The sequence below is a fragment of the Lonchura striata genome, chromosome 3 (assembly GCF_050655825.1).
Source record: "Lonchura striata isolate lonStrDom1 chromosome 3, ASM5065582v1, whole genome shotgun sequence".
Taxonomy (NCBI): domain Eukaryota; kingdom Metazoa; phylum Chordata; class Aves; order Passeriformes; family Estrildidae; genus Lonchura; species Lonchura striata.
The window spans coordinates 61005614-61030145 of record NC_140705.1 but is presented as its reverse complement, the minus strand read 5'-3'; the positions used below and the strand labels follow the sequence as shown (position 1 = coordinate 61030145).

Genomic DNA, 24532 nt, shown 5'->3' with positions numbered 1-24532 from the left:
AACTCTGTCCGTGCAAGGGAATGAACAGTTAAATAGACAACTAAGACTGGGGATAAAGCCAGTTTCTTGAGAGCTGGACAAAGACCAAGCAGAAATAGTATATACTTTAGTTGGAGGAGAAAGTAATAAGAGAGTAGCAAGACATGAGCCAGCAAGAAAAAGAAAGGGATATTAACTACAAAGCATTGCAGAAATTATCTGACTGTCAGTCTGCTTTAAAAGCTTTTTGTTGGGCAGTACTGTCATGTAACTGTATCATGTTACAGAGAGAACATGATTCTGAAAAGAGGAACAAAGTTTGTGTTGGAAAAGCCTAGGGAAATGCTCAGAAACCTGAAACTAAAAAAAAAAAAAAATCTTGGACACTTACAGCAACACGTCTCTCTTAACTCCCCCTGCACTTCTCCTCCAGCTGATTTAATTTTCCCATTGCTACCGGAGGCGGTGGGGGAAGAAGAGGAGGAGAGCATGTTTTAGCCAGATCCAGCAAGATGAACAGTGTGTTTCTGAAATGTTTAATGCACCTGAAAACTCTGTAGCTTAGTTTGAAGTGCATAGCAAAAGACGTGTTGAAGGAAAAAAAGCATTTAATGTCACTATTGGATCTCAAGGCTTATGTATTTTTGAAAGAGAAAAAGATAAAAAAGAATGTACCTTCCTAGCTGACATCCATGAATGGTGAACAAAACCTTGAGAACACAGGTTTGGGCCACTAGAAAGTATACAAAAGCTAAGCATTATTTTCAATAAATTTTAAACCATTGACCAAAGCTTGGGACTTTGCAGGTTTCTCTAGTCAGTAGGAGAAGCTGCACACAAAATTTTATGTCCGTCATTGCACACTGTGTGTGTTGCATAGACCAATTTTCAGTTTGGCCCTGGCTGCAGTGGCTGCAGCTCAGCTCTGTTAGGGTACAAGCCTTTCCCAGCTGCTTCAGTGCAAAATCAGAAAGATCTGATAGCATATAAGAATAAAGGCCACAGAAAATCACTCTGGCGTGACCTGGAAGGGTTCATGTCACTCAGCTCTGAAGTCTTCCATGAGTATTAATCAGTCCTGAAGATGGATCTTGTGTGATAATTAAATATTGTTTCCCCCTCCACTTAGCTACAGATGGATCATGTCAGACCTAAAAGTCATAGACCATGGATGTAAGTGATTCAGCAAATGATTGAAGTCATGCCATGGATCTCAGTGGTTTTACCTTTTTACCAGCTGTCCTTAGGGATCTGCTTGTAGAGAAAACATCTCTCTCTCTTTCTGTAGCTCATCCTACATTGCATTCAGGATTTCCTCAACCACAGAAGAGAAACATTGCAGGAAACATCACCAGAAGGTGAGAACCAAAAAACCAAAACATCATTGCTATATAAAATCCTTTGTTAGGTGAGTTCACTGGGATGAAGAAATCAGCTGAAGACAGCTAGTGAATTATCCCACTGCTATGGTTAATTCTTTCTTTAGCTTTTGCAGGGGCGCAGGCTCCTCAGCCCCTGCCTGCCCTGCCTGCCTGTGACTTAGCAGATAACATCATTACAACCCTGACAGTCCCTGGATGGGAATGCTACTGGTTAGCATATTTAGCAACCTGTTTATTTTTTTTTTTTTTTCCTGAGGGCCTGTATATAGCAGGAGGGCAGAAGTGAGACCAGTGTCCTTATGTCAGCAGGGAGGTGTCTGGTGGCACAGATGAGTTTTTCTTAACCCCCTAAGAACTGATACATCCTCTGTATATATGGGCCCAGAGGTTTCTTTCTTTCAGTTTACATTTCTTCTTGTTTGTGCAGTAAATTCCACATAAGACTGGAGAGAAAAGGAAGAACAGATGCTACTAATTAAATTAGCCATTTCCTAAAAACAAATAGCAGGCACTTCAATCTCATAAAAAAAAATACCAGCATGGAGCCCATTCTTTCTGGTTTAAGTGATTACTTATATGTCCAGATGTCAATTCAGGGAAAACTTGCAAATGTAGAGAGGTTTATTTTGTCTTACTGTGCATATTTCCTTATAATTCAGTCTGTGCACCTACTATTTTTTTGTGCCTTTTTTTTTTTTTAATTTATTTTTTAACATATGGAGTGGTTGCAAAAGTTTTGAGACAAAAAAAGTCCTTCTTTTGGACATTTCCAAGGACTGTGTTTAAGGTGAGAGAGAAGTGGGGGAAACTGGGATAATGCTCAGGTGGTGCAAGAGATGACGCTTCAAGGAGATGGGTAGTGAAGTAGGAAGCCTTTTGTTAACACTTCCAGTAGCCCTCTTTAGTCTGGTAGCTTGCTGCAACAGGTGAGAAAGACAACCATTAGTTTATTTCGATGTATTTATTGTTGGTATCATATTGATGGCTCTTCCTCTGACATATTGCTAGGAACACTTTCCTTCTAACCCAGGAATAACACCCACTGAGTGATGCAAAGGTGTGGAGTCACATATACTCACTGAAGTTTTTACCACCAGACTAGGATTGATGGTATATTTTGCTGTAAATGTCTGTAGCACAATTTTCAAGAGAACTGACAATTTTATAAAATATTTATCGTGTCCATGAAAATAGAGAAGTCAGAGGTCTGGTAGTAGCAATTGTTTGTGGTTGTAGGAAGGGTGCATGAGAGAAGGTGAGAGATAGAGCAATGCTCCCCAGATCTCCCCAGTAGTAGAATAAGGCAGATTTAGGATATGTTATAGTAGGTTAATAGTCCCTTCAATAGTAGGGATTTGCTCTGGCCCTCCCCAGTTCTGAGTAGATGCCATAAGAATAAATTGGATCTTCCATTTTGTGGATACAGACTTGAATTTCCTTCACTGTTTCTGTATTTCCCTGAAAAAAAGAGCTCTTTGCATTAAATTGCATGTCAGTGAACTTAGTGATGAGGACTTTTCCTTGCACAAAAACCTACATGTTTTTTAGTTATAGTCCTTGCAGTATTTTCACCAATTACTCACCTGTTCCTACCAGCAGAGTTTTGTGCTTATAAAAATAACATCCAGATACACCCCAGACAAGTACTATGACTTCATATAAAATTGAGATTACATTCAACAGCTTGACTAAAGCATATCAAGGGCAATATTCTAGCAGGGTACATTTAGCCCTGGCTTTACACTCTGGCTTGTTTTAGTTGTGAAATTGCTGGGTTTATTAAAATATTATATAAAATATATGGAGTCAAAGGTCCTTTCTAAAAGCCAGCATGCAGGGCCATGGATTCCAGAGTATTTAGAAACAAGGCATTTCCCTCTGCATGAATAACAAGAGTCACTTCATATTTTATGTCTGTGTTTTTCTGTGCTCACTTGCCTCCCGGGGGAGCAGGTGCTGAGCCTGGAGTGCTGCCACTGCTGGGGAAGAGAACTGTGCATCCGTGTGAGCTCCACACTCCAGCCAGGGGGCATTCCCAGCCTGTATGCTGGCCCTTTTACTGCATAAAAGTGGGCAGTATTAGCAGCAGATAAACCATGGTATTAGTAGCACATGAGGAAATCGGGCAGATACAGTGTTTGGCTTGCTCTGAGTGTGAAGAAAATGTGTGTGTCATAGTAATCCTTCCTTTTTTTTTTTTTTTTTCCCTTGTTATTAATTTCTTTTTTTTTTCTCCTTAGCTTTTCTCAAAGCTAAACTTCCCACAAAATTCAATTATACTCTAAAAGTCTGTGTTGTCATGAAAGATAATTAAAAGTCCACTCAAACCTTTGATTCCCACGTGGTTTAGAGAACAGAAGTTAAAAGTTAGCAGAGAGGCTGACTGAAGTGGGAAGGTGGTGTTGGTGATGGAGCTGTTTGTATTGGGAGCTTTGAGGACACATCTGAAGGTTTTTCATCCTCCTCAGAGCAGGTGTTACCTGAAATTGGATCATGTTTTCCCTGGTATCTTGACACAATCCATGGACTCTTGTCTTTAGTTGGCTGCTTCAGCATTGCTGAGCTGATTTGGCAAGGGCTGATTTACAGTGGGTCACCAGCTTGATGCTTGGCCAGGCTGCTCCTGCTGTGCTGACATCTGTCCAAAAACTAAAGGCAGCCTTTCAAATGCAAGGCTGTGTACAGCCCTGTTGTATGGGCCATGTACATGTTCACAAACATGAAACTGAAGTGTTCTGGTTTAAGTGAAAATACTTGTGGAACTGGTTCTCAGTGACTACTATTCCTAAATGCATGAAATGTCATAATGTTTGTCAAAAAGCTTCTGAGTGGGATACATCTTGCATTTCTGTACTTTCCAGTTTAGTATGTTATTCATGATCTTAGGAATTAAAAAAAAATAAAAAGAGCCAGTTAACACTTGATTTAGTTTAATTTCATTCTTTCTACAAGAAAATATTCAGTGAAGGTTAGTGGTGCTTTTCTAGCACTTTTTTTAAACCTGACTGTGCTGCTGTGCTTACCTATATTGTATTCTTCATTTGTATTGATATACAGAAAATTGCCTACTAGATACAGAAATTTTGTGGTTTGCTTATTGTGGCTTATATACATTTCATCACAATTCCAGGTTTTTCCCTGATCTAGCATAGCTCTTGTGAGCACAGCATGTGAAAGAAATGCTTGCCCACAGCAAGGAGTTGCATGGTGTAATGCACCAGTCCCTTTTTGGGTCTCTCCTAGCGTTAAAATTACCACTCTCTCCCAAAGTTCAGCATCCAGCTAGGGTGAAAAGTGAGTACAGGTTCTAAAAATGTTGAATATGTGTGCCAAGAACTTGAATGTTAGCAAGAGTGGGAGGGAGGTTTAGGGGGAATTGTAAACCTTTGTCAAGGCAAGCAAAATGAATGAACTCTTTATCACTTCTTTTCATTTCCAGAATGTCACAGCTTCTTGCTAAGCTCAACGAAGTTGCCATCATTTATTTGTAAGCTGCTTGAAGGTGCTATTTTAAAGAATAATTATTAACCTTTCTATTTCAAAACCTGTTCTTATACAAAGCATTTTTCACTGGAGATGGAGTTACAAGGCAGTTTTTTTCAGTATGGAATTGAATTTTTTAGGAGTTATTTCCTGAGGGAGGTAAATTGCCATAGATTGCAGGAAGGCCCTCTGCTCCCTGAGGTTGGAGCTCAACAGGTTTCAAACCACACAGTGCAAGTAGTGCTGGGGAGTGGCTGTGAAGACACTGTGCCTTGCAGAGGGGCTCAGGGAATGGGTTTGACTCCTGCTTGCCATTCCAGGGCTCTCCAGTGTTCCCTCTGTGCCCACTGGGCATGGGGAAAAGATCATCCATCACCTGTGGGATCTCTGCTTTCCCTTCCCTCCTTGGATCCCAACAGTGATGGTATTTTGGGTCTGCTGGCTGGGAAGAAGAGAGACCCAGGCAAGTCCTGCCTGCCAGGATGGACTGCTCACCTTTGGGCAAACCCTCGGAGAGAGACCCTGTGGAAGTGCCACCAGTGGAAACAGTGATTGCTCCTTCCTTTGTGGGACACTTTGTCCATGTGTTGATCCATTGTTAACTAAGCAGATAATTAGCCCTTTCTCTCCCCTGTTGGGTGCATCAGCTGCTGGGTGAGTTGCAGAAAGCCCAGGATGAGAAACAGTCGGGTCAGGCAGAAATTGCAAGCAGGAATTTCTGAAGTATTCCTGTGGGCTTTCCTAAGGAACGGCTCGCTTTCCCAGGGACTGATGGAAACAGACGAGCACTCTGTCACACAGTGTTCCCTCTCTAGGAAAACATTTGGTAGTAGTTTAAAAAAGAAAGCTTTGGAGAGCTTAAATAATGCCTAAGATGAATTTGGTGAAGACTGATGCTGTACATACTCTATTTGCAAGGGTTTGGAATTTCCAGTGCTGCTTGGAGTTGCTAGCAATAAGTCCAGGGCTTGCCAGTCATATTTGGGTTTTTTTTTGCACTACCTCTTTTATTTTAATCAAGTTCTTATTATGGCACTTCTAAGCACATGGTAAAGATGTTGTGCTCAATGCATCTGTATCAACAAGGTCATGGCACTCATAATCATAAAATTAAAGAAACTTGATAATTGCAAGAACAGCTTCTGTTTAATTCATTTTTTAAAGTAATCCATCAGTGTTTTGTATGCTGGCTTGTAATTACTCAAGGGTCATGTAGCCTGGTTTACCTCTAAATAAATAAGGAGTAATAAAGATATTTCTTAAATGAAAGCTACATTTTTTTAAAGGTTTAAAGAAAATACAAAATACAGTGAAGCGTGTCATTCCATACATTGGAGTGACTCCTGTCCACATTAATCTGGCTAAAATAGGCTAAATTTTTCTTGTTGTCTGTATTGGGTTTTGTACAAAGTAAAAAAAATCAATTTATTATCTGATTCACAATCAGCCTGAATGCATCTTAATGGTAATTGGAAGGCTTAAAATGTTTCACTGGGCTATGATGACTGCTAATTCTACTTAGAAAAATGAATGATTTTCCTGCACAGCAATGTATTGATGCATGGTGGAGTAATTGGGTGGGCTCAGGTGCCCTGACAGGCAAACAGGCATTTCTTCTGGTGCCCTTTGAAACTCTGTGTGCTGAAGCTAAGTATTGAATGACTATATTAGGCCATATGGTAGTGTAGTGCTGGAAGGCACTGGTGGGGAGGAGATGGGGTCTGGTAATTTTTTCTGCTGGTCCTTGCTTTCCAGCTCAAGGGATGCTCATCCAGCTCCACCTAAAGCAGTTCCGTTTAAGCTGGCACATAAAAGTTGAAGTTGGCATTTTGTTTTAGCCTACAGACAGCAAAGATGTATTTTATGATTACTTAAAATGCCAGTGTTTGAATGAGAAAGAGAGGGACATGCTGGCAAACAAACTCATAGGGGCTTGTGGATAGCTAATTATTTTTTTAATGCAACAGTGTCAATGAAAATCAGAAATCTGTTGCTCAAGCTATTGTCTCTCATTTCATACTTGAAGCTGAAACAAGAATGGTTTTTTTGGTGCTCATCCATACCACTCTTTAAACAAAGAGGTTCTGATCTATGGCCAGCCCTCTTTAAGCACTGTGATAATGGTCATTCATTATTAACAGAGAGCAGAGAAGTGGGGGCCTCGAACACATCAGGAACAAGCAAGTGGGGAAATGAAGGTATCAATTATGTATCTGCCATGTTGATGGTGCTCTTGCAGAATAGTTGTTTTCCCCTACGGGAAGAATCTTCTGGGAGAGCAAAATATATTCTCAGTGCCTTCTCTGACAACAAGATGACATCTCCCCACCCGAAGCTTCAACAAGCCCCTTTCTTTAGCCCCTTTCCCTCCCAGGAGTACTTGATGCTCTGCTTTGTCCTGGACTGGTGCCTGGATCTCCAAGGAGAGTGCTGCTGGCGCTCCCGCAGGGAGGTGGGATCCTGGTTTCCAGCCCTGCCTCCACAAGTGACAGGCACCTGCAGCCCCAGGGCCAGCCGTGAGCAGGGCAGGCTCCAGCCCAGCATCCCAGCGCAATCAGCTGGAGGGCAGCAGCTTTCTCATTTGTAATTTGTTCCAACTAAAGTTTTTTTTATTGCCAGCGCCTCACTTCCGCAAACACTGACTCCATAGAAAGACTGAGGTTAAAAAAATATGTATGAATACAGCCTCAAACTTTCGTGAACATGGTACTACAATTCCACTGGGTTTTACTATAGTGCCATCACCTTTTCTGATGGAATTACTGTTTCTTGATTGTGTAGGAAAGGGAACATAATGGTTTTTAAAGTAAAACTGAATCCCACCACGGTTGCAGAGACTTGTCCTGTGGCATGAACGTGCTGCTCTGAGCAGGGCAGCTGAGCTGACAAATATGTATCAGCTTGTGCCCACCTATGTATCAGATTTTCCCCACCTTGGCCCTAGAAAGAACAAGTTACAGGGAATAAAACAGCTGTTTGCTGTGTGGCTGGGGATGAAGAGGGTAATGAAACATGATGCAGAATAAAAGTCAGCTGCAACTTGGCAGCTCCCTTTTCCTCATAGCAAAGAAGATAACTTCAACTGTGTTAAGAATTATATTATATATACAGAGTGACATGAATTCTTTTTAAAGGCTGTGGTTTTAGAGTTGGAAAATTATTATTTTGACTAAGAAGACTTTAATCATTAATAGATTGTTCTGAGTATTTTAGAGTTTCACTATTATTTTTTATTCAAGCTGGTATCTAGCAACAAAGATGAGCATTTTAAAGGCAGCTAAAAACTGAACTTAAAAATAAACACACTTCTTTCTACAAAGACAGCAGAGCTAAAAGCCTGTACAAATATTTGCAATGACAGCAACAATCAGAAATCTGTTGGTTGGGTTTAAAAGTGTTCTTGACCTCCCTGGCAGGGTTCTGAGGCCAGCAAGGTCACATAAAGAGAATATTTGCTTTGAGGTTGACTTGCACACATTTGGACAAGTGCAGTATGCTGTTTCCTGTACTAGAAAAAAAGGTGTTGAAGTGGTGCCAGTATAGAAGAAAATGGTGCTCTTGAAAGGCAGCACAATGAGCTCTGGGCTGTCCTGTTCCAGGCATTTAATTACATGACTGATCCAATTGTTCCTAAGGTTTTGGGTATATAAATGTTCTGTTATTCATAGATCAGGAACTCCTTGTCATAGTACTTAGGAGTGGGGAAGCATTGGGATGGGAGCCCACAAAACCAAACCTGCTTTCAGATATATAAATATGCTAATTGTGAAAGATTTGGCTAAAGGTAGTAATGATAAAGGAAAAAACAAATGTAATATTCACACATAATTGTGTTTGGCAAGGGCACTGGATGGTCTGGAATGAGTTGGAGTGGGTTCCCCACCTTTTTCATACCAGAGAGGTAAACAGCTGATGATGTTAGCACTTCAGGTGGTCACTGCTTCAGCACTGGATGTGGTGAAGGCATCAGAGCATCTCTCACACCTGTTGGCAGTGAGCTCAGGTGATCACTTCCTGGCAGATGCCTTCCCTTTCTTCACAGACTGCTCTTCCCTTCACTCCTGTTCTGTTCTTGCCCCAGCTCAATGGTACATTCTCCAGCTCAGGAGTAGGAGCTGACTCAATTTTAGAAGCCCAGACAAAAGGCTGTTTTGTCTCAGTGCAGTGATAACATGCAGCCTTACAAATGGTCACCATCATGGCTGGTGGCTCATCTAAGGTTCCTGTTGTGGTGGTGCTGTCTTGGTTCGACAACACAGGAGTCTGTGAAGGAGGGCAAAAAGCCTCCTGTGCAATGGAAAAGGTAAACCCCCTCCCTCCGATTTACTAGGATTTTTAAATTAAAAGGCTCTCAGGCAAAGATATGGGAATAGGAGTAACAATTCTTTACTAGGAGAAAACTAGATAACAATTTAAAAAGGCAAATGCAATCGGTACAAACAAAACTAGTGAAAAAGTTGTTTTTGCACCAAAAACACAGGCTGAGATCACTGGAAGCCCATTAGTGTGGACAGCATCTCTGTGAAGCTGTACCTGTGTGCTGCCTCTGCCTGCATTGGTGATGCCTCCTGGGAACACAGGCAGAGATCTGCAGGGAAATGCTTCTGTCTTGCTAGGTGTGTCAGAGGTATGGCTGAAAGGCACTGGAGAGGGATCAGCAGTGAGTCCTTGAGCCAGTGATGCAGTGTAGGGGAGTTAGCAGAATAATCTTCTAACATCCTACAGCATCTCCTTTAGGATGATGGACACCTCCAGAGGAACCAACTGAGACCTGTGACAGCCTCGGGCTTGCTGAGGGAGTGGAGAGGAGAGGAACTTTGGCCATGCTTTTACTCTTTTGCTAGGTTTTTGACTCAAGAGTGGACATTGAGTAGCCAGGGCCACCTGAGGGTGTGGCATACCTACCACACCATCTTTCCTGTCAGTCAGCTGGCACTGGGGATCCTCCCTCACCTTGCCTTGCCTCAGCAGGTGCTGCTACTAAAACCAGCCATCCAGGGGCCCCTGGCCTGTTTGGGACAGATGGAGAGTCAATTGCTGCTAATTAGGGTGGTAGAAACCAGGGCCAAAGGCTTCCCTGTGACTCTCCTCACCCAGTTTTATCTCAGAATCAGTATAATGCACTACTGAAAAGGTGGTAGCTTTTAATTCCTCTTTGTCACTACACAGGAGAGGGGCCACAGGTGCTTCAGTTTATTTTCACACTTCTAGCTAATGTCTGCTGTGGAGATTTACTACTTGCCTGCAGCTAAAAAGATTCATTGTAAATTTATTACAGTTATATTTCTTCCCCATAATAAGGCTATGCCAAGAAAAGTCAGTAAAGAAGTATTTCCAGTTTTGCAGTTCTGGTTTTTTAGATGTGATGTTTTAAAACATCATACCAAATTTAATAAGATGAGTACATGCAGCTTACTCTTAGGTGAAATTACAAAATCATCCAAAAAGAATTTAAACTATAAATAGAAATATACACTGTTGTACTCCCAGGAGATTTATTCTTTAATTTTCAGACACAAGAAACATTACTTTTCAATTAGCAATTCAGTTGTTCAAAATAGTTACGTTCCTCTTTTATGTACAATGGTTTTAGTTGTCATTGTTTTTTCTGTCCCCCCACATCTCTGTTATTGTGCCTGGAATTTCCCCCCCCCCCGTTTTTGTGGAAGAGTTGCTTTGACCTTTGATATGATGTTTCTTATATCTGGAAAATGTAACTGTCTGGAAACTTTCCATTTGCTGATTTTTTTTCTCAAGTATTGGAGTTGAAGAAGAAAGAATAAGCAACCTGCATTAAACCTATGATCCCTTTCCTTCTGTTTGGAGCCAGCTGTGTCCAGGGTGAGAGAGGAGGTAGCAAGAAGGTTTTTGGCCAGATTGCTTTCAAACCTGTATAACAGGATGGCTGAGAGCATTTGCTTGTTCCTTCTTCAGGAAGCTGGAAGTGTGGAAGTTAAGCATTTTATTGAAGAGGAGGAATAATTTGTGTAGTTGTTCCAATAAGGACTGTATGTTGCGAAAATGTCAGTGATTTACAAACACATGTTTGTGGGACTATTGCAAGCATAGGTCAGCTCTTTATTATTTTTTTCAGGTCTTAAGAGAATCCCTGATGTGTTTTGACATAAGAAAGAGTGAAGAGAGGTGGTGTGATTATAGAGGTCTGCCTGCAGTGCTCAATGCGCTGTAGAACACAGCTCAGATGCCAGTGTAGCTAGAGCAGATGAGCTCTGAACCATGAAGTTCCTGCATGGGAAGTGTAATTCAGTGAGGCTGGGTAGCCCTGACTGTCTGTGTTGCCTCTGATATTTTTAGTGTCTCTATAGAGTGTCTTACAATCATAACTTTGCTTTTTTTCCCTGTAGAATTAACCCCGTGGGAGTGAAAGCTATATTGTGAAGTAATGCTGAAGCTGGAGGTTATAAGTGTGTTATCTGCAATTGGGATGCACTAGCAAGAGATGATCTGTGGTAATTATAACCCATAACCTGACAAAAGAACAGTGCAACAGCACTTAAGTTGAGGTCAATGCAACATTTTTTTTCATTTTGCCCTAGTAATGCAGCAAGAACATGTCAAGCCCTAAAGTTAACCCTGTTTTATGTCCTGTTTCTTGTGTAATTAGTAGGAAGCCCAGGTCAGGTCTCCTGTTTGCTTGCTGAGGATCATGGTCTTGTAGGACTAGGGCATTCTACCTAGGAGACGGATAGCTAAATAAGCTTTTCCAGGCTTTCAGCCAGTTAATCCCAGGTGTACAGCTAAGAAAGTGAGAACTAGAATAAATACATCATTGTTTGTGACTCTGGTTATATTTCTTCTCTGCACACTGCAGAAGAGAACAGTGTGGCTGAGCATCCCTCTGAGCCACATGGCTCTCTGAAACATGGAGCCCTGAGCATCCATGCTGTGACTTTCAGGGAAGCACATGCTTCCCTCTTTTCCTTTGAAGTACCTGTGCTTTTTTGCAGAGCTTAGGGAGAGGTTCATCACAGGCAGAACAGAATGTGGTCTTTTGAGCTGAATTTTCCACTGTTGCTGGGTTTGACTTTCTGCAGCAAGGTAACATTTTGCTTGTGGAAGCAGTGGGAGTTGCAAAGTTCAGACTTTAAGCCCTTTCTGGACTTTGGCACTGCTGATCCAAGTGTGATTCCAACAACCCCAGAGGCATTTGTGTGTCTATCCATGTAGAAACCTGGAGGTATTCAGGCCATTGTCTTCATCCCTGCTGTGGTTATCATGCAAGGATTCCCTCTGGCTCTTCTAGGGCAGTAGCCAGCATCCCTATGAAGTAGCCACTACCCAGCCTGTGTAGCTGATTGCCAGTGGGAGTTCCAATTAACATTTGGCAATATTGGCATTCCATATGGAAACTACCACTCTGCCGCCCACATTTGAACTTTAGCTTTTTCCTTTCATTTAATTAAAACACAATCAAGTCAATTAGCTCATGACAGAGTTTCTCCAGAGTTAAACTCCAGATGTATGGCAAGGCAAAAGCATGCAGATGCCAATTCATTGTGCTGCCTGGAGGTAGATTATATCTCTCCCATTTACCAGGTTATCCACCATGGATTAGCTTTATATTTTTCCCCTTCCAAGTAGGTTAAAAGAAATCAACAACAACAAAAAACAAAAGAAAACAAAAACACCCACAAAACAAAAATGTGAGAGAGAAAAATAATTCCATCTGGTTTGGGTCAGGAAAAATAGTAATTTGAGATACTTACTGAAAATGACATTTATAGTGTCAAAATTACTTCTGATTTTTAGTGACTACGTCAAACCTTTTATCATGCAGCGTGTTGAAGTTTGCCAGTAAGCTCGAGGAATAAGCAGCTTATATTCTATAGTAAGTTGATGACTTACTGCTAATTGGGGATAATAGGCAGCTGCAAAAACATGTTCATTTTGCTGGCATAAAAACCATGATTTCCAACTCTGTGCCCTCTGGAAAGGCAGTATAGAAAATCATATTGTTGTCAGAAGAGGTTTTGAGGTCTCAATAAACCAAGATGACTTTTGCAGCACATCCCTGCAAGGCAGCAGGCTGCAGTGGGAGGAAGAAAAAAAATAACTGTACTAGCTAACTGGTGGTTAATAAGCACAGAAATTGCATCCAAATCCACATGTAAGGCAACTCTGAACTGGGGCCAAGTCATCTTCTGCTGCATTTCTTGATTCATTCATTATTAGCTGTGGCAATACCCTGAGTTACCTGTATTCTGACAGGATGAAAAGGTTTTTCTCACATGCTTTAAGAGTGATGTGGTGATGCCATGGCAATACTGCAAGAGAATTATTGCTAGTGAAATATTAGGCACCAGTGCTACCTCAGTGCCTTGATATCAGCGGGGCACTTGATTCTGTGCCTTTTCCCCTCTTGGTTATGTTGCAGCTATAGGAGGAGGACTTTTCCTTCACCTTGCCACTGTTAACCTTGCTGTATGACAAGGATCCAGAGTTGCAGTACAGGTGGCTAAGCCTTTGTTGATGTGGGTGACAGAGAGAGGATTGTGACATGAAAGGTGCAGCATGGTAGGGAAAGAAGAGAATTTGACATTCTGCTGGTACCATTTTATACTTAACAGCCCTGATGTGAGAAAGAATCCCTTATATATCTACCAATACTCCAGCAGGATTGGATTAGATCAGTTGTGTAGAAAGGTGCTGGTGAGGGGAATGCAGGTTAGGTTCTTCTGCTGGGTTTTCATTTTCACTGCCAAGAGAAAAAATATCCAGAAGTAAAAAATACAGAACATCTAATGCTATAAATATAGTCCTCTTTTCTTTTGATCATGAATTTCTTTAAGTCAAAGCTTTTAAAAAATGGTCTTGCTGCATATCAATCACAAGGCCTGCAACCAGGAGCAACACACTGTTTAGTTCACAATAATTGATATTAGACTTGCTTGAAATGATCTGGTGGGTCGCTCTTCTGTTGCATTTTGCTCTTATAAAGTTAGTTGTAAGCTCTTATCTGAAGAAAGCATTAGCGTGTGCCAGTGCTGACATCTTAGTGTTGAAGTGTACCATGCCCTGGGAAAACTGTGATGATTTCACACACCCGCCTGAGCCACACAGCATCTCTGGAGATCATTCACAGCAGTAAAATTTTTCCTTCAGCAGCTACAGAGATCAGCACTGCTTATTGCAAGTAGCCTTCCTGGGATAAGACATGTTCAGTCATCTCTAAGCATTTGTAGGAAAGTCAGGGTCATCCACAGACTGATCTAATTTTCTCTGGCTGCCCACAAGCTTGAGGAGAGGCTGTCCTTTTTGTACGTTTCATCTGAGTGATGGCCCATGTGGCACGATTTGGCTTTGAGGTGTCTCCGCTAGCCTTGTTGTTGGCCTTCTGCAGCAAGATCTCATCGTGTGACATTGACCTGCAGGATTCATATCCTCACTTCTTGTCCTTCTTGTGCACGCAGCTGATCCTGCAGCTGGAAAATCTTCCCCTAGGGCAAAGGACTGGAATATGGTCACGTAAACTATGCAGGTACTATAGCCGGATGTCCTAGTGTCAGACTTATTAATAATGTTTACTTGAAGGCAATGAAGTGACTCACTGGCTTTTTGAAGAAGGCAGGACTTCAAGGCACTGCGTATACAGATAAAAGAGTAACACAAGTCAGCAAGCTCCTCTAAACCTCAGAAAGCTAAGATGTTTCTTTTCCCCTCAGTGAATATGTGTAATGTTAACAATGATTAATAGAAGGTAGAGAAGTTCTCTGAGGTGAAAAACACACCGCTTTATTCTTAAGTAGTGCATGACCTATAAAACAAATAGTGTGCATCTGAAGCATCAGTTTCCTGTGGAATGTTTCAAACAAGAGGAGTAATAACTTTTGTAAGGATCTTTCCATAAATGCTCTGAAATGTCATTGCTGAAACTGTTTTTTCTAAATTGTTTTTTTTCTAAATAGCTTATTAATTGATAAAATGTGCTAGCTTGTGAATATATATGTATAGATATATGTGCTTTGGAATATAAACAAATTCCTTTTTCTAGACATATTACTTTATCTTAGATTATTTCTGAAGTTAGCCTGTGATATCTGGCTATGCTTATCCCTTCTTTTCAAATACATATTTCAAATGAGGGAGTTGGTACAAGGTCAATGGATTAGTAAATTCCCTATTTTGAACACTTTTTGAACTCACTAGATAAATCCTTGCCTTTTATTGTCAGAAGGAGTTAATGTTGACATTTGTTTTCAAAAGTTTCAGTCTTCCTGAATAGAATTATTTTCCATGAATTTCATGTATTTGCTCAGTTTGAAGCAGACAGATGTCTTTGGCTAGGATGAGCATGATTATTTTGGAGTTACCAGTTTTCAGCAGAGGGCAGAACAGGGATCAATACAAATCTGTATTTCTTTGTAGGGAGCTATTGGAGCTCTAATTCTCCTCCATTTCTGCTGCTAGGCACAGAGAAAAAAAATCTAGATGAGGTTTCTGTGAAAGTGGTGGTCTTAGTAATAGCAATAGACTGTATTCCATGACTCGGGAGCATTTGAAAAGATCAGCATTCTAGTGCTTGTAAGACCATGCTGTCTGTCAGCAGGATGCAGGCTCTTCACACCAGTAGCACAGCCTTTCTGAGCCACTGGAGAGAACAACATGGGTTTTGTCCTCAAGGGTGGATAGCTTCTCACTCCTGGTATCTCACTGGTATCTCACTGCTTCTGCCAGTGAGATATTGTCTGGCTCCTGTTCCAGGACAGAACTCTACAGCCAACAGATCCTGGTCTCTTTTCCTAATGACTTCAATTCTGAGTATTTGGATTTACTAGTGCTGATTTCACAGAGAAACCATGTGTTTGTGCATCCTGTAGCACCATGGGAATCTTGAGGGAGGGACTCGGGGGGGTACTTGGAGCAGGACTGTTCCTGACAATAGGTGAGGTCAGCCCACAAGTAGCTTTGTAGGTTTGCCTGGCTGAGCCTTTTAATCCTCCCAGGACATGTTCCAGTGCTGCACTACCCAACTCCTGGTTGTGTTTTCCTTACCTCTAACCTGGCTTTTCCTGGCTGCAAACTGTGGCCTTCATCCCTTCTTAGGTCATCTGAAAATACAAAGATAAATTTTGCTCTCTTGTTGTTGTACATACACTCCAAATAACTGTGATTCTCCCTTAGATCCACAGTTTCAGGCAGAGGCTTCTGCCTTCCATAGGGGTCTGCACTCCATAGGCAGTGCCTGTTAAGCCTGGACAAAAGTGTAGTCCCTAATTTCAGGCAAAGCACCCCTGCAGGGCTCCTTGTGCTGCCCTGTGCCTCTCTGCAGTGCTCACTGCCTTTGGTGATCTTCTCATCCCCCCCCCCCCCACCTGGCTTTTCAGGGATAGCTGTTTAATTTTAAGGCAGTCTCATTTTAAATCTCTCTTAAGATTCACCTTGTTCTCCAGGGCACACAGATGAGAATATTTATCAGTAGTTTTAGCTTCATAGACTTCAATTAAGTTATACAATGAATCTTTCTTGTCAGTACTGTATTTAAAAACCTTTGAAATAAAGTTTCTTGGACTCTGTTTGCATTACATCAGCTTTCTCACAGAAAAGATTTTTTTTTTTTAGCATCCAGGATCAATCTAAAGCCTAGGATAAATATAGGACTCATTACATGTAATTTGTCTAAGAAACAGAATAATAAGATTGCACCATGATATTATGTGGCTGAATATGTATCTTTTTAGCAGCTAGGTCACAGAACCAGGATTCAGGAAGCTATTTGGCAAACATAAAATTAAGCACTTAACAATTATGTGCCTCATATTTTCCGTTTGTAAAATGGGGACATTGATATTTCTTTCTTTGAATAGCATTTCTGATTTAGTGATCTATGATTATCATTACTACTGTTCAGAGTGGCATCAACTCTATTCCAAACTGGTTATAATTAGAATGTTTAGATGAATGAAAGCAATTATAGAGCCTATAGGCCACAAACAGCCCATGATTAATTTTGTGTCTCTAAGTAATGGCAGTTACTTCATTGCTCATAGGAGTAAAATTCTGCACGTTGGAAGTGTTTGCAGGACTACAAATGGAAAGCTTTAAGAAACCTTAATTCTTAAATAGAAATAATAATTGTAGATTTCTCAGGGTAGTTTATTTTAGCTGGATGCTGCAGCATGTTGTGGGATGAGTTTTAATTCATTCACAAAACTCATAGAGTTTGCTAGATATTTGCTTTCATATAATTCAATATGTTTTTGCAGAAATAAATCCTTCTTTAAGTTTTGGCTCCAGTTCAAAAGCTTATTGTTAAATATGCTTTGTTAGTAAGAAGCCTGACTCATGGCAGGTTGTGCTGGGAAGGACTGATTACCAGGGATATCAAACAGACCTGTTCCCATTCCACTGCCAGAACAATTATCTTTAGAGTTTGTTTAAGAAAGGATTAATTTTATGCAAAAGAAACAGTTTATGTTTTCACATTGCAAGGGTTTTGTTTTCTATGTGGTGATAGCTAGTTATTCAACTATACCACAGATTGGGAAAAACTCACCCAAACATATGTTGGAAGAAATTCTCCTGTAGTGATAGAAAACCACTGGACTGTGCAAATACGCCAAATGAGCATCATGAGATGCAGGTCCTGGACAGCTGCAGTTGTGGTGCTGAGAAGCACTGAAGCCCAGGGCTGCCTTCTGGAACAGGAAAAATCCATGTTGGTGCACACACAGCCTGTTGCAATCTGGTAGTGGAGGAGTCTAGCTGTTGAGTATTATTTCATTTTCCATCCTTCAGTTATTTTTATTTCTTTTCTTTATACAGTTGATGGTTTGGACAAGGCTTCAATTGCTAACTCAGATGGACCAGCCCCAGGATCCCAAACTCCCCCCTTCAAGAGGAAGGGCAAACTCTCCAACATCGGCAAAATCTTTAAACCTTGGAAATGGCGGAAGAAGAAGACCAGTGACAAATTCAGAGAAACATCAGCAGGTATGTCTCTGGTCCTTTGGTGGCAAATAGAAAACTGTGACGGTTTTGCAACGTAATATTTAAAAAGCTCTTTGAACTTGTTAGATGGCAAGGATGATTTAGGCACAGTATTTGACATACAGAAAAACAGTTTGATCCTTGGAAAAACTGAACCTCGTTCAGCTTTGTTTTGAACCTATCCCCTAAAATACACAGCTGATTTGTTTACTATACATATCCTTAAAGATATTGGAAAATCTCTCAGTCCTCCTGGTAGTCAGTGAGTTGAATTATCAAACAAACCTTGCCTTCATGGGGACAGGAGTTTGAGGGAGAAGCAGATGTCACCATGCCCAGCAGAAGAATGGGGATCAGCTCTGCAGCCCCCACCTTCAAAGAGGCTGCTCTATCCCTTCACTTCCCCACTGACAAGGCTGAAGGTTGGTCTGAAATCAAATGCTGTGATTGAATTATATTCTGTCTGAAAAAGTGGAATATTAAAGGCTGGGATTTAGTAAGCCAAACATGATTGTTTGGGGCCACCTGAGATGCTCTGGGGTGTTCTGACTGCCCTCACAGAAGGTTTGGTATCATATTTGTCATCCCTGTGCAGACAGCTCCAAAACCCTGGGGCATCTGAGGTGGCTCTAGACTCCATGTTTACAGAACTGAATACCACCCTGCATATATATGTGTGTGTGTGTGTCTTTGTGTCACCGCTCTAGCCAAACTTTCCTACAAAAATCCCAAACTTCTGGTTTGGGATTCAAACATTTGATATTGTGGTTTCCTAAACTTGAGTCTAATTAGAGTCCAGTGAGCTTCTGTGAGCTCTTTAGATTCATTGCCACAGTGCAAAATGAATCTCTGTCTACTGTCTTCCAAGGCTGTAGGCAATAAAACCAACACTAGTCTCCTACAGTGTTTTCAGGAGGCACTCCATAACTCAGAAGTACATTTTAAACCCCACCCTTACACGGCAACCCCTGGCAGTTACAGCAAGGAGCTCTATGGTTTGACAGTGAAACTTCTAAAACTTGTTTTTACATAAAAAGGAAAAGGAAGCCATTTTCTCTGGTGTCTTCATCACTCCAGATGCCAGCTGAAGTTTTGAACAGATTTCTGAGCTCTTCAAATCCTTCTTTCTCTCCTTTTTCCTTTTTTTTTTTTTTGATTTTCCCACATACCCTGTAACAAAGCCCCCACAATTTCTTCTGCTACTGCAATAAAAAAAATATCCCCTCAGTCTGATATCTCCTTCATTGCTTCCCGTTTCCTTCAGCTTTCCCAGTACTTTTATTGTATTGCTAAAGTAAAGTTATTTCTGGTTAATGACTCCTGAATGTTGTGCAGCTTCTCATGGACAGGTATGTGATTTTATATGCAATGAGTTCTTCAGAGTAATGACCGTTCATAAGCTGTATATGAAGAAATTCCCTGAACTTTCACAACCTATTAGCATGTGTTAAACTATTATGCCATTAAAAATAATGCATGTATCATTTAAAAATTATTTTAAAAAAAACTAAGATCTGGTAAATACATGTTAAAGATAGCATTTCTTATGTTGTACTGTCTTTCTTCCAAGGGCCTGAATCCAGTCTTGCAAGCATGATGCATCAATTCTTATAATACCAAGGCAAAGTGTGTGTTCATATTTCTTTTACAAAACCAGGAAATGAAGCACAAAGAAATTAAGGTCAATATTTTCAAAAGTGCCTCTTTAGATACTCATTCTACTTAATTTGCTCATCTTGTTCATGATGTTGTGGTCCCTCAAGACACTGATTTGCTTTTGAACTGTGCATGGGATCCCTTATGTTTGTGTATGTGCTTCATGTAAGGCTGGAACTTGAATTGAGCGGTAGTTTGAACTGCATTCATCCTGCCTTAGATGGTAATTTTGTAGATTAATAAAAATAATATTCCCCATATTTCTTGAGGAAATAGACCCAGGACCAATGAAGACTGAGAAGACACATTGACGTGGCAGGCTGCCCCTTGTTACTTGCTTAGTGACATGGCAGAAGAAACTTGCTTATCTGACTTGAGAAGGAAATGGGAAGATGTCCATTCAAAATCAAAATCCTACAGGATATCCTCTTACTCACACTACTCAGTCAGAAGTGTATTTTCATTACCAAGTGGGGGCTGTCTGTGTGCCTGCCTCTTACATGCAGGAAGCCCATTTCCTGGCCTGGGATCATGGGAGAGAGCACAATGATCCTCATTTATTGCCAGTTCTCTTAACAGGGCTTCAGCGTGGTAAATCCACATGCAGATGGAGAAAGGGTTTCTTCTAAGACAGAGTGTGGGCTATTGGAAAGAACTCTCAATACTTTCAGTAGGCTTTTTGAAATAGGTTCTTGCTACAGTCTTGCCAGGACGTGTATACCATGGAGCACATTTTGTCTTAGGAGAAGCTGGAAGATGTTCATAAAAAGCAAATACCACAAGCATCAAAAAAGGGGGGATGGTTAAATGTTAGTATCAGTGCCAATGTGGGAATGATGGTTGGAATTTTTCACTTTAGCAACGTGTTTTCCATACTCCATCTCAGAAAGTCTGTTCTTTGGGCACTGGCTGTATGCTTTTTGCCTAGAGGGCTTTCAAAATAAAGGACAGATAAACATAAAATGCCATCATCTCAAGGGTTTCTCTCCTCTGCAATGTTTTGCTGCAAAGGAAAAGACAGCAGTTTGTGTCTTGGCACAAAGTAGATGCCACTTCAAAGCTTCACTGCAGAGGTATATACAGCAATTTTAGTTCTTACTAGGTCAGAGAAAAATTAATAATCAGAATTCTCTCAAGTTTCTCTTAGAAGAACAAAACTAAGTACTGGAGAATGTCCAGAATCTCACAGCACTCTTTGAGTCTAAGAATGGGTTTTAAGAGTGCCTGAGGTTTGCAGCTGCTGACCATCACTAAGCAATCTTTTTTGTGGAGATGAAGAAGGGGCGGGGGGAAGAGAGAGAAGCTGCTTTTTGAGGTAAACTGTTCCCATTATTAGTGTTATTATTATTTGTATTGGGCAAAACAGCAAATATTTGTGAAGAGGAGTAAGATTTACTGGAGTAAATGAGGGCTGCATACAATACAATAAATTTACATCCTTTCTGATGGTTACACCTGAAGTCAGGGCAAGATCTGCTGCTGAGTTCAGCAGGGGAAGGATTTTTACCTGGGATTTTCTGATTCTTCTGGATCATGAGACTGGACACTTCCTGCCTGCCTCACCTCAGCCTTCTTCAGTAGGCAAGGACTCAGAACCAGTTACCCCCACAGTCAGGACTGATCTGTTTGTAAAAAAATCTCAATACATACTTGTACACAGGTGGAGAAATTCTTCTTTACATTTTATTATTGGTTAAAATTAGAAACAATGTGCTGGTGCTCATGTTGAAATTTTATATTTTTGACACCTTTATATATATAAATACATATCTACATATTATATATATGACAGACATGTTGATATATATATATTCATGTAGATAGATATATACATTCTTATTTACACATATTGCAGAAAAGATTCGTGCTGATAGCATCCACTGCTCATTCAGCTTAACTGTACAGAGTTTTAAGAGTTTCCAACTAGTCTGCTGAGCTAATTACTTCTGACAAGTGTTATGTTTCAGTAAGCTCTCCTAAAATGATAGTTACAAAGTCAAGTACTCAGAAGTTGGGAAATGTTTGAACTTTCGTGCTGAGTGGCAGGATGGTACAAAATACTTGACTTTGTAAATGTGAAATATATTGCATAATCTAAAATAAACCAAATATATTGCATAATCTGCAATAAATCACAAATTATTATGATGAGTCCACACTGAATAATGCCCAGTATGAGTTCCTAAGTTGACAGGCTACTCATTCCTCTTATACAAGTGGACATATTTTTGCCACTTTGATTCAAATTAAGATTCTGCCTTTTTCTTTGTAGGAATTGAAATTATGGTACTAGTAGTGAGCACTAGCTTGCTTTTTCTGCTCTTTCCATGGGGCAAATAACGTTTAAAATAAATTAGCTTTTCAAGCTGAATTAATTGAGCTTAATCAGTTTAAATAAAACCACCAATCATGGCTAGCATTTTAGAAGATGGATGACTGGGACTTAAGCTTCTTATCTGTTCACAATTTTTCTAATATGTGAAATGGAGATAGGTATGTCTCAGGGTCATTATGAAACCTGTGTAATTTATGAAATGCTTTGAGGTTTTTTTTAGAGTATAAGGGGTTCATGGCTTTTAGTGACAATTGGCATTTCCCATGATAATTAATTCAATACAGTTTTTAATTCAATGTTGTAGAACTGAAAAAAAAAAAATCATCCTGAAAACTAGAGAGAGACATTGATGGGGGAAGGTCTGATCCAATGTTCTTAACTTGATGGAAAAAGCATTATTGTTTTTAGCTGGCACTGAATTGTCCCACAGACATGTAAGAGATCATCTCATTTCACTCTCTTCAAGAAAAGAGATGTAGAAATAAAACAGAGAGGAAAAAATAGTGGGAATTAAATAATATTTGTAATGCTGAAATAATAATAAAATAATAGAGTGCCAGCAACAAAACAAGTATAAAGTGGGTGTCTAAGGTGTTCGTCCTTCAAGGCTGTGTCAAAGGAGATTTCACCCTGCTTGTGAATGCACCTGCTCTCTAGAAAAACCAAGACACTCCATCCATGCCTGCCCACGTAGTCTTCTGTCTTCATGACCCCCCATCTCTTTAAAAAGTCTTTGTTTGACTGCTCCCCTTTATGAAAAACTCTTTGCAAGCCTAGGGTGTGTTCCTGTGCCAATGTGTGTGACAAGACATGTGCTTTAAAAAATACAGAGGAGAAACTGGAAGAGCTTGTGAGTAATTTAGGTGTGGGACACAAGGCAGTGTAACTTGATTATAGTTTAGGCTACCACACTCTCCCCGAGGAAGCTGGCTGGTATTGAGAGTTTGCAGCCACATTCATGAGCTCCTTCATGCTGTCAAATGTGACTTGAATGCTGCAGAGGTCTGACCTTTAATGCACAGATCCCTCAAAGTACCTGAGTATATAGACACAGACTTAATGCCAGCTTACGTGTTCTTGAGCCAGTAATGCATTTGTGAGCTCTTGATCTCACGGGCATGAGTAGCTGGAGCTGGACTGGTTAAAATGTTTACTCCCTGCAGCTCTTCTGCCAGGAGTTGGTGCTTTTTTGATGGGGAAATGTGTCCTGTGTAGAGGAGTTGCTGCATCACTGCACTTTGCAGTGTGAGAAATAAACTTGGTACTGCAACTTTGGGAAGCACAGGATCTGAGGGACTTTTTAGAAGAGCATGTAACGATAAAACAAGGGGAAATGGCTTTAAACTGGAAGAGGGTGCATTTAGATTAGATATTAAGAAAAAATTCTTTACTTTGAGGGTGGTAAGGCACTGAACAAGTGCCCCAGAGTTGTTGTGGATGCCCCATTGCTGTAGGCATTCAAAACCAGGTTGGATGGGTCTTTAAGCAACTTGGATTAATGGATGGTGTCCCTGCCCATGGCAGAGGGGTTGGAATGAGATGGTCTAAATTCCCTTCCAGCTGAAATTCCAAATTCTTCCAAATTCTGTCCTTCTGTTCAACCATCCCTTTCCCTGCTGGAGAAGGGGAGTGGGAAGCTGTAAGCAGTGATGCCTTCAGGCACCTGAGTACAGCCAGTCTGGTTGTGTCAGCAGCTGAGTCCTGCTGCTGGAAAAGGTGTTTTGCTAGGCATGAAGGGAAGCTTTCTCCAGAGTCAAACTGTGTTTCTCCATGCCTTCACAGGAGCCTGTCACTTCACTGTACGGCTGAGTCACTCCAGCTGGGCTGGCATGAGTGAGATTAAACACTACATAGGGTATTATCACTCTGCATACAGCAATTAGACTGACCCTAGAGAGTGTTTGAACTGGTTGGTGAGACAAATAGCCCTATCCCATAGCATTAATAGGATGAAGTCCAGCACAGCTGAAGCTTCTCCCCATGCCCTCAGCTTGAGGTCCAAACATCACATGGATTTTGATGTATGTATGCAAACAGAATCAGGATGGGAGACTGTGAAACTACCTTTTCCTGACAGGGGAGACAGGACTTTACAAGTGATGCTCACATTTTGTGAACATTATACACCATGGTCCCATGGATCATTACAATAATCTTCCCAGATCACTGCATTGGTTTGGGGGTGGGATGTAATGTGGAGTTGTTCTATTCTAACATCTGTAAATGCTTTTCCCTATAAAACTATTCAGCATTTTTCCCATGGGAAATAAACATAATAATTAGAATGCTTCGTGCCACAGTCATGGGGTTTTTTTGTATGAGGTTTGGTTTTTTTGACCTAAAACCAGGATGCTGTATTTTTTTTCCATGAAAGTCAACCAGCATCAATCGATGAGGATGTTATTTCCTTTTAGAACACAACTTTCTGGCTTCTGATAAAGGTTGTTTTTGTTGGGTTTTTCTCCTTTAAACAGCTTGCATGTCACAAGGGCTACTCTGTGAGTTGCTTTCTCCAAGCAGGATTTGTGTCTCGCTACTCAAAACCTGTACAAAGCAGATGTAGCTATCTCCAGCTGAGCTACTCAATCTAGTCAGTGGTGGAAAAGTACTTTTTTTACATGTTAAATGCCTATGCTAGGATGAGTTCAGTTTCACCCTGAAAGTACCTTTTTCCATTGACCATGAAAGAAGCCTCAAGGAGACTTGCTGAGCTGAAGATATTGGATCATATGAGTCCCCACTTTCTGTG

General features: G+C 40.7%; 1 protein-coding gene across 8 annotated transcripts in view; it reads left to right on the top strand.

Moving 5' to 3' along the window:
• The window catches only part of PHACTR2 (phosphatase and actin regulator 2), a 134230-nt gene that overhangs the window by 67865 nt on the left and 41833 nt on the right, over positions 1-24532 (top strand). For all 8 annotated transcript variants that reach the window (XR_014954271.1, XM_021540414.3, XM_021540419.3 and 5 more), the window contains one exon: positions 17628-17795. Coding sequence is in view for 7 of the 8 variants with exons in the window: in XM_021540414.3 (XP_021396089.2) it covers positions 17628-17795 (168 nt within the window). In the remaining variant the exon portion in view is untranslated. The remainder of the gene's footprint in view (positions 1-17627; positions 17796-24532) is intronic.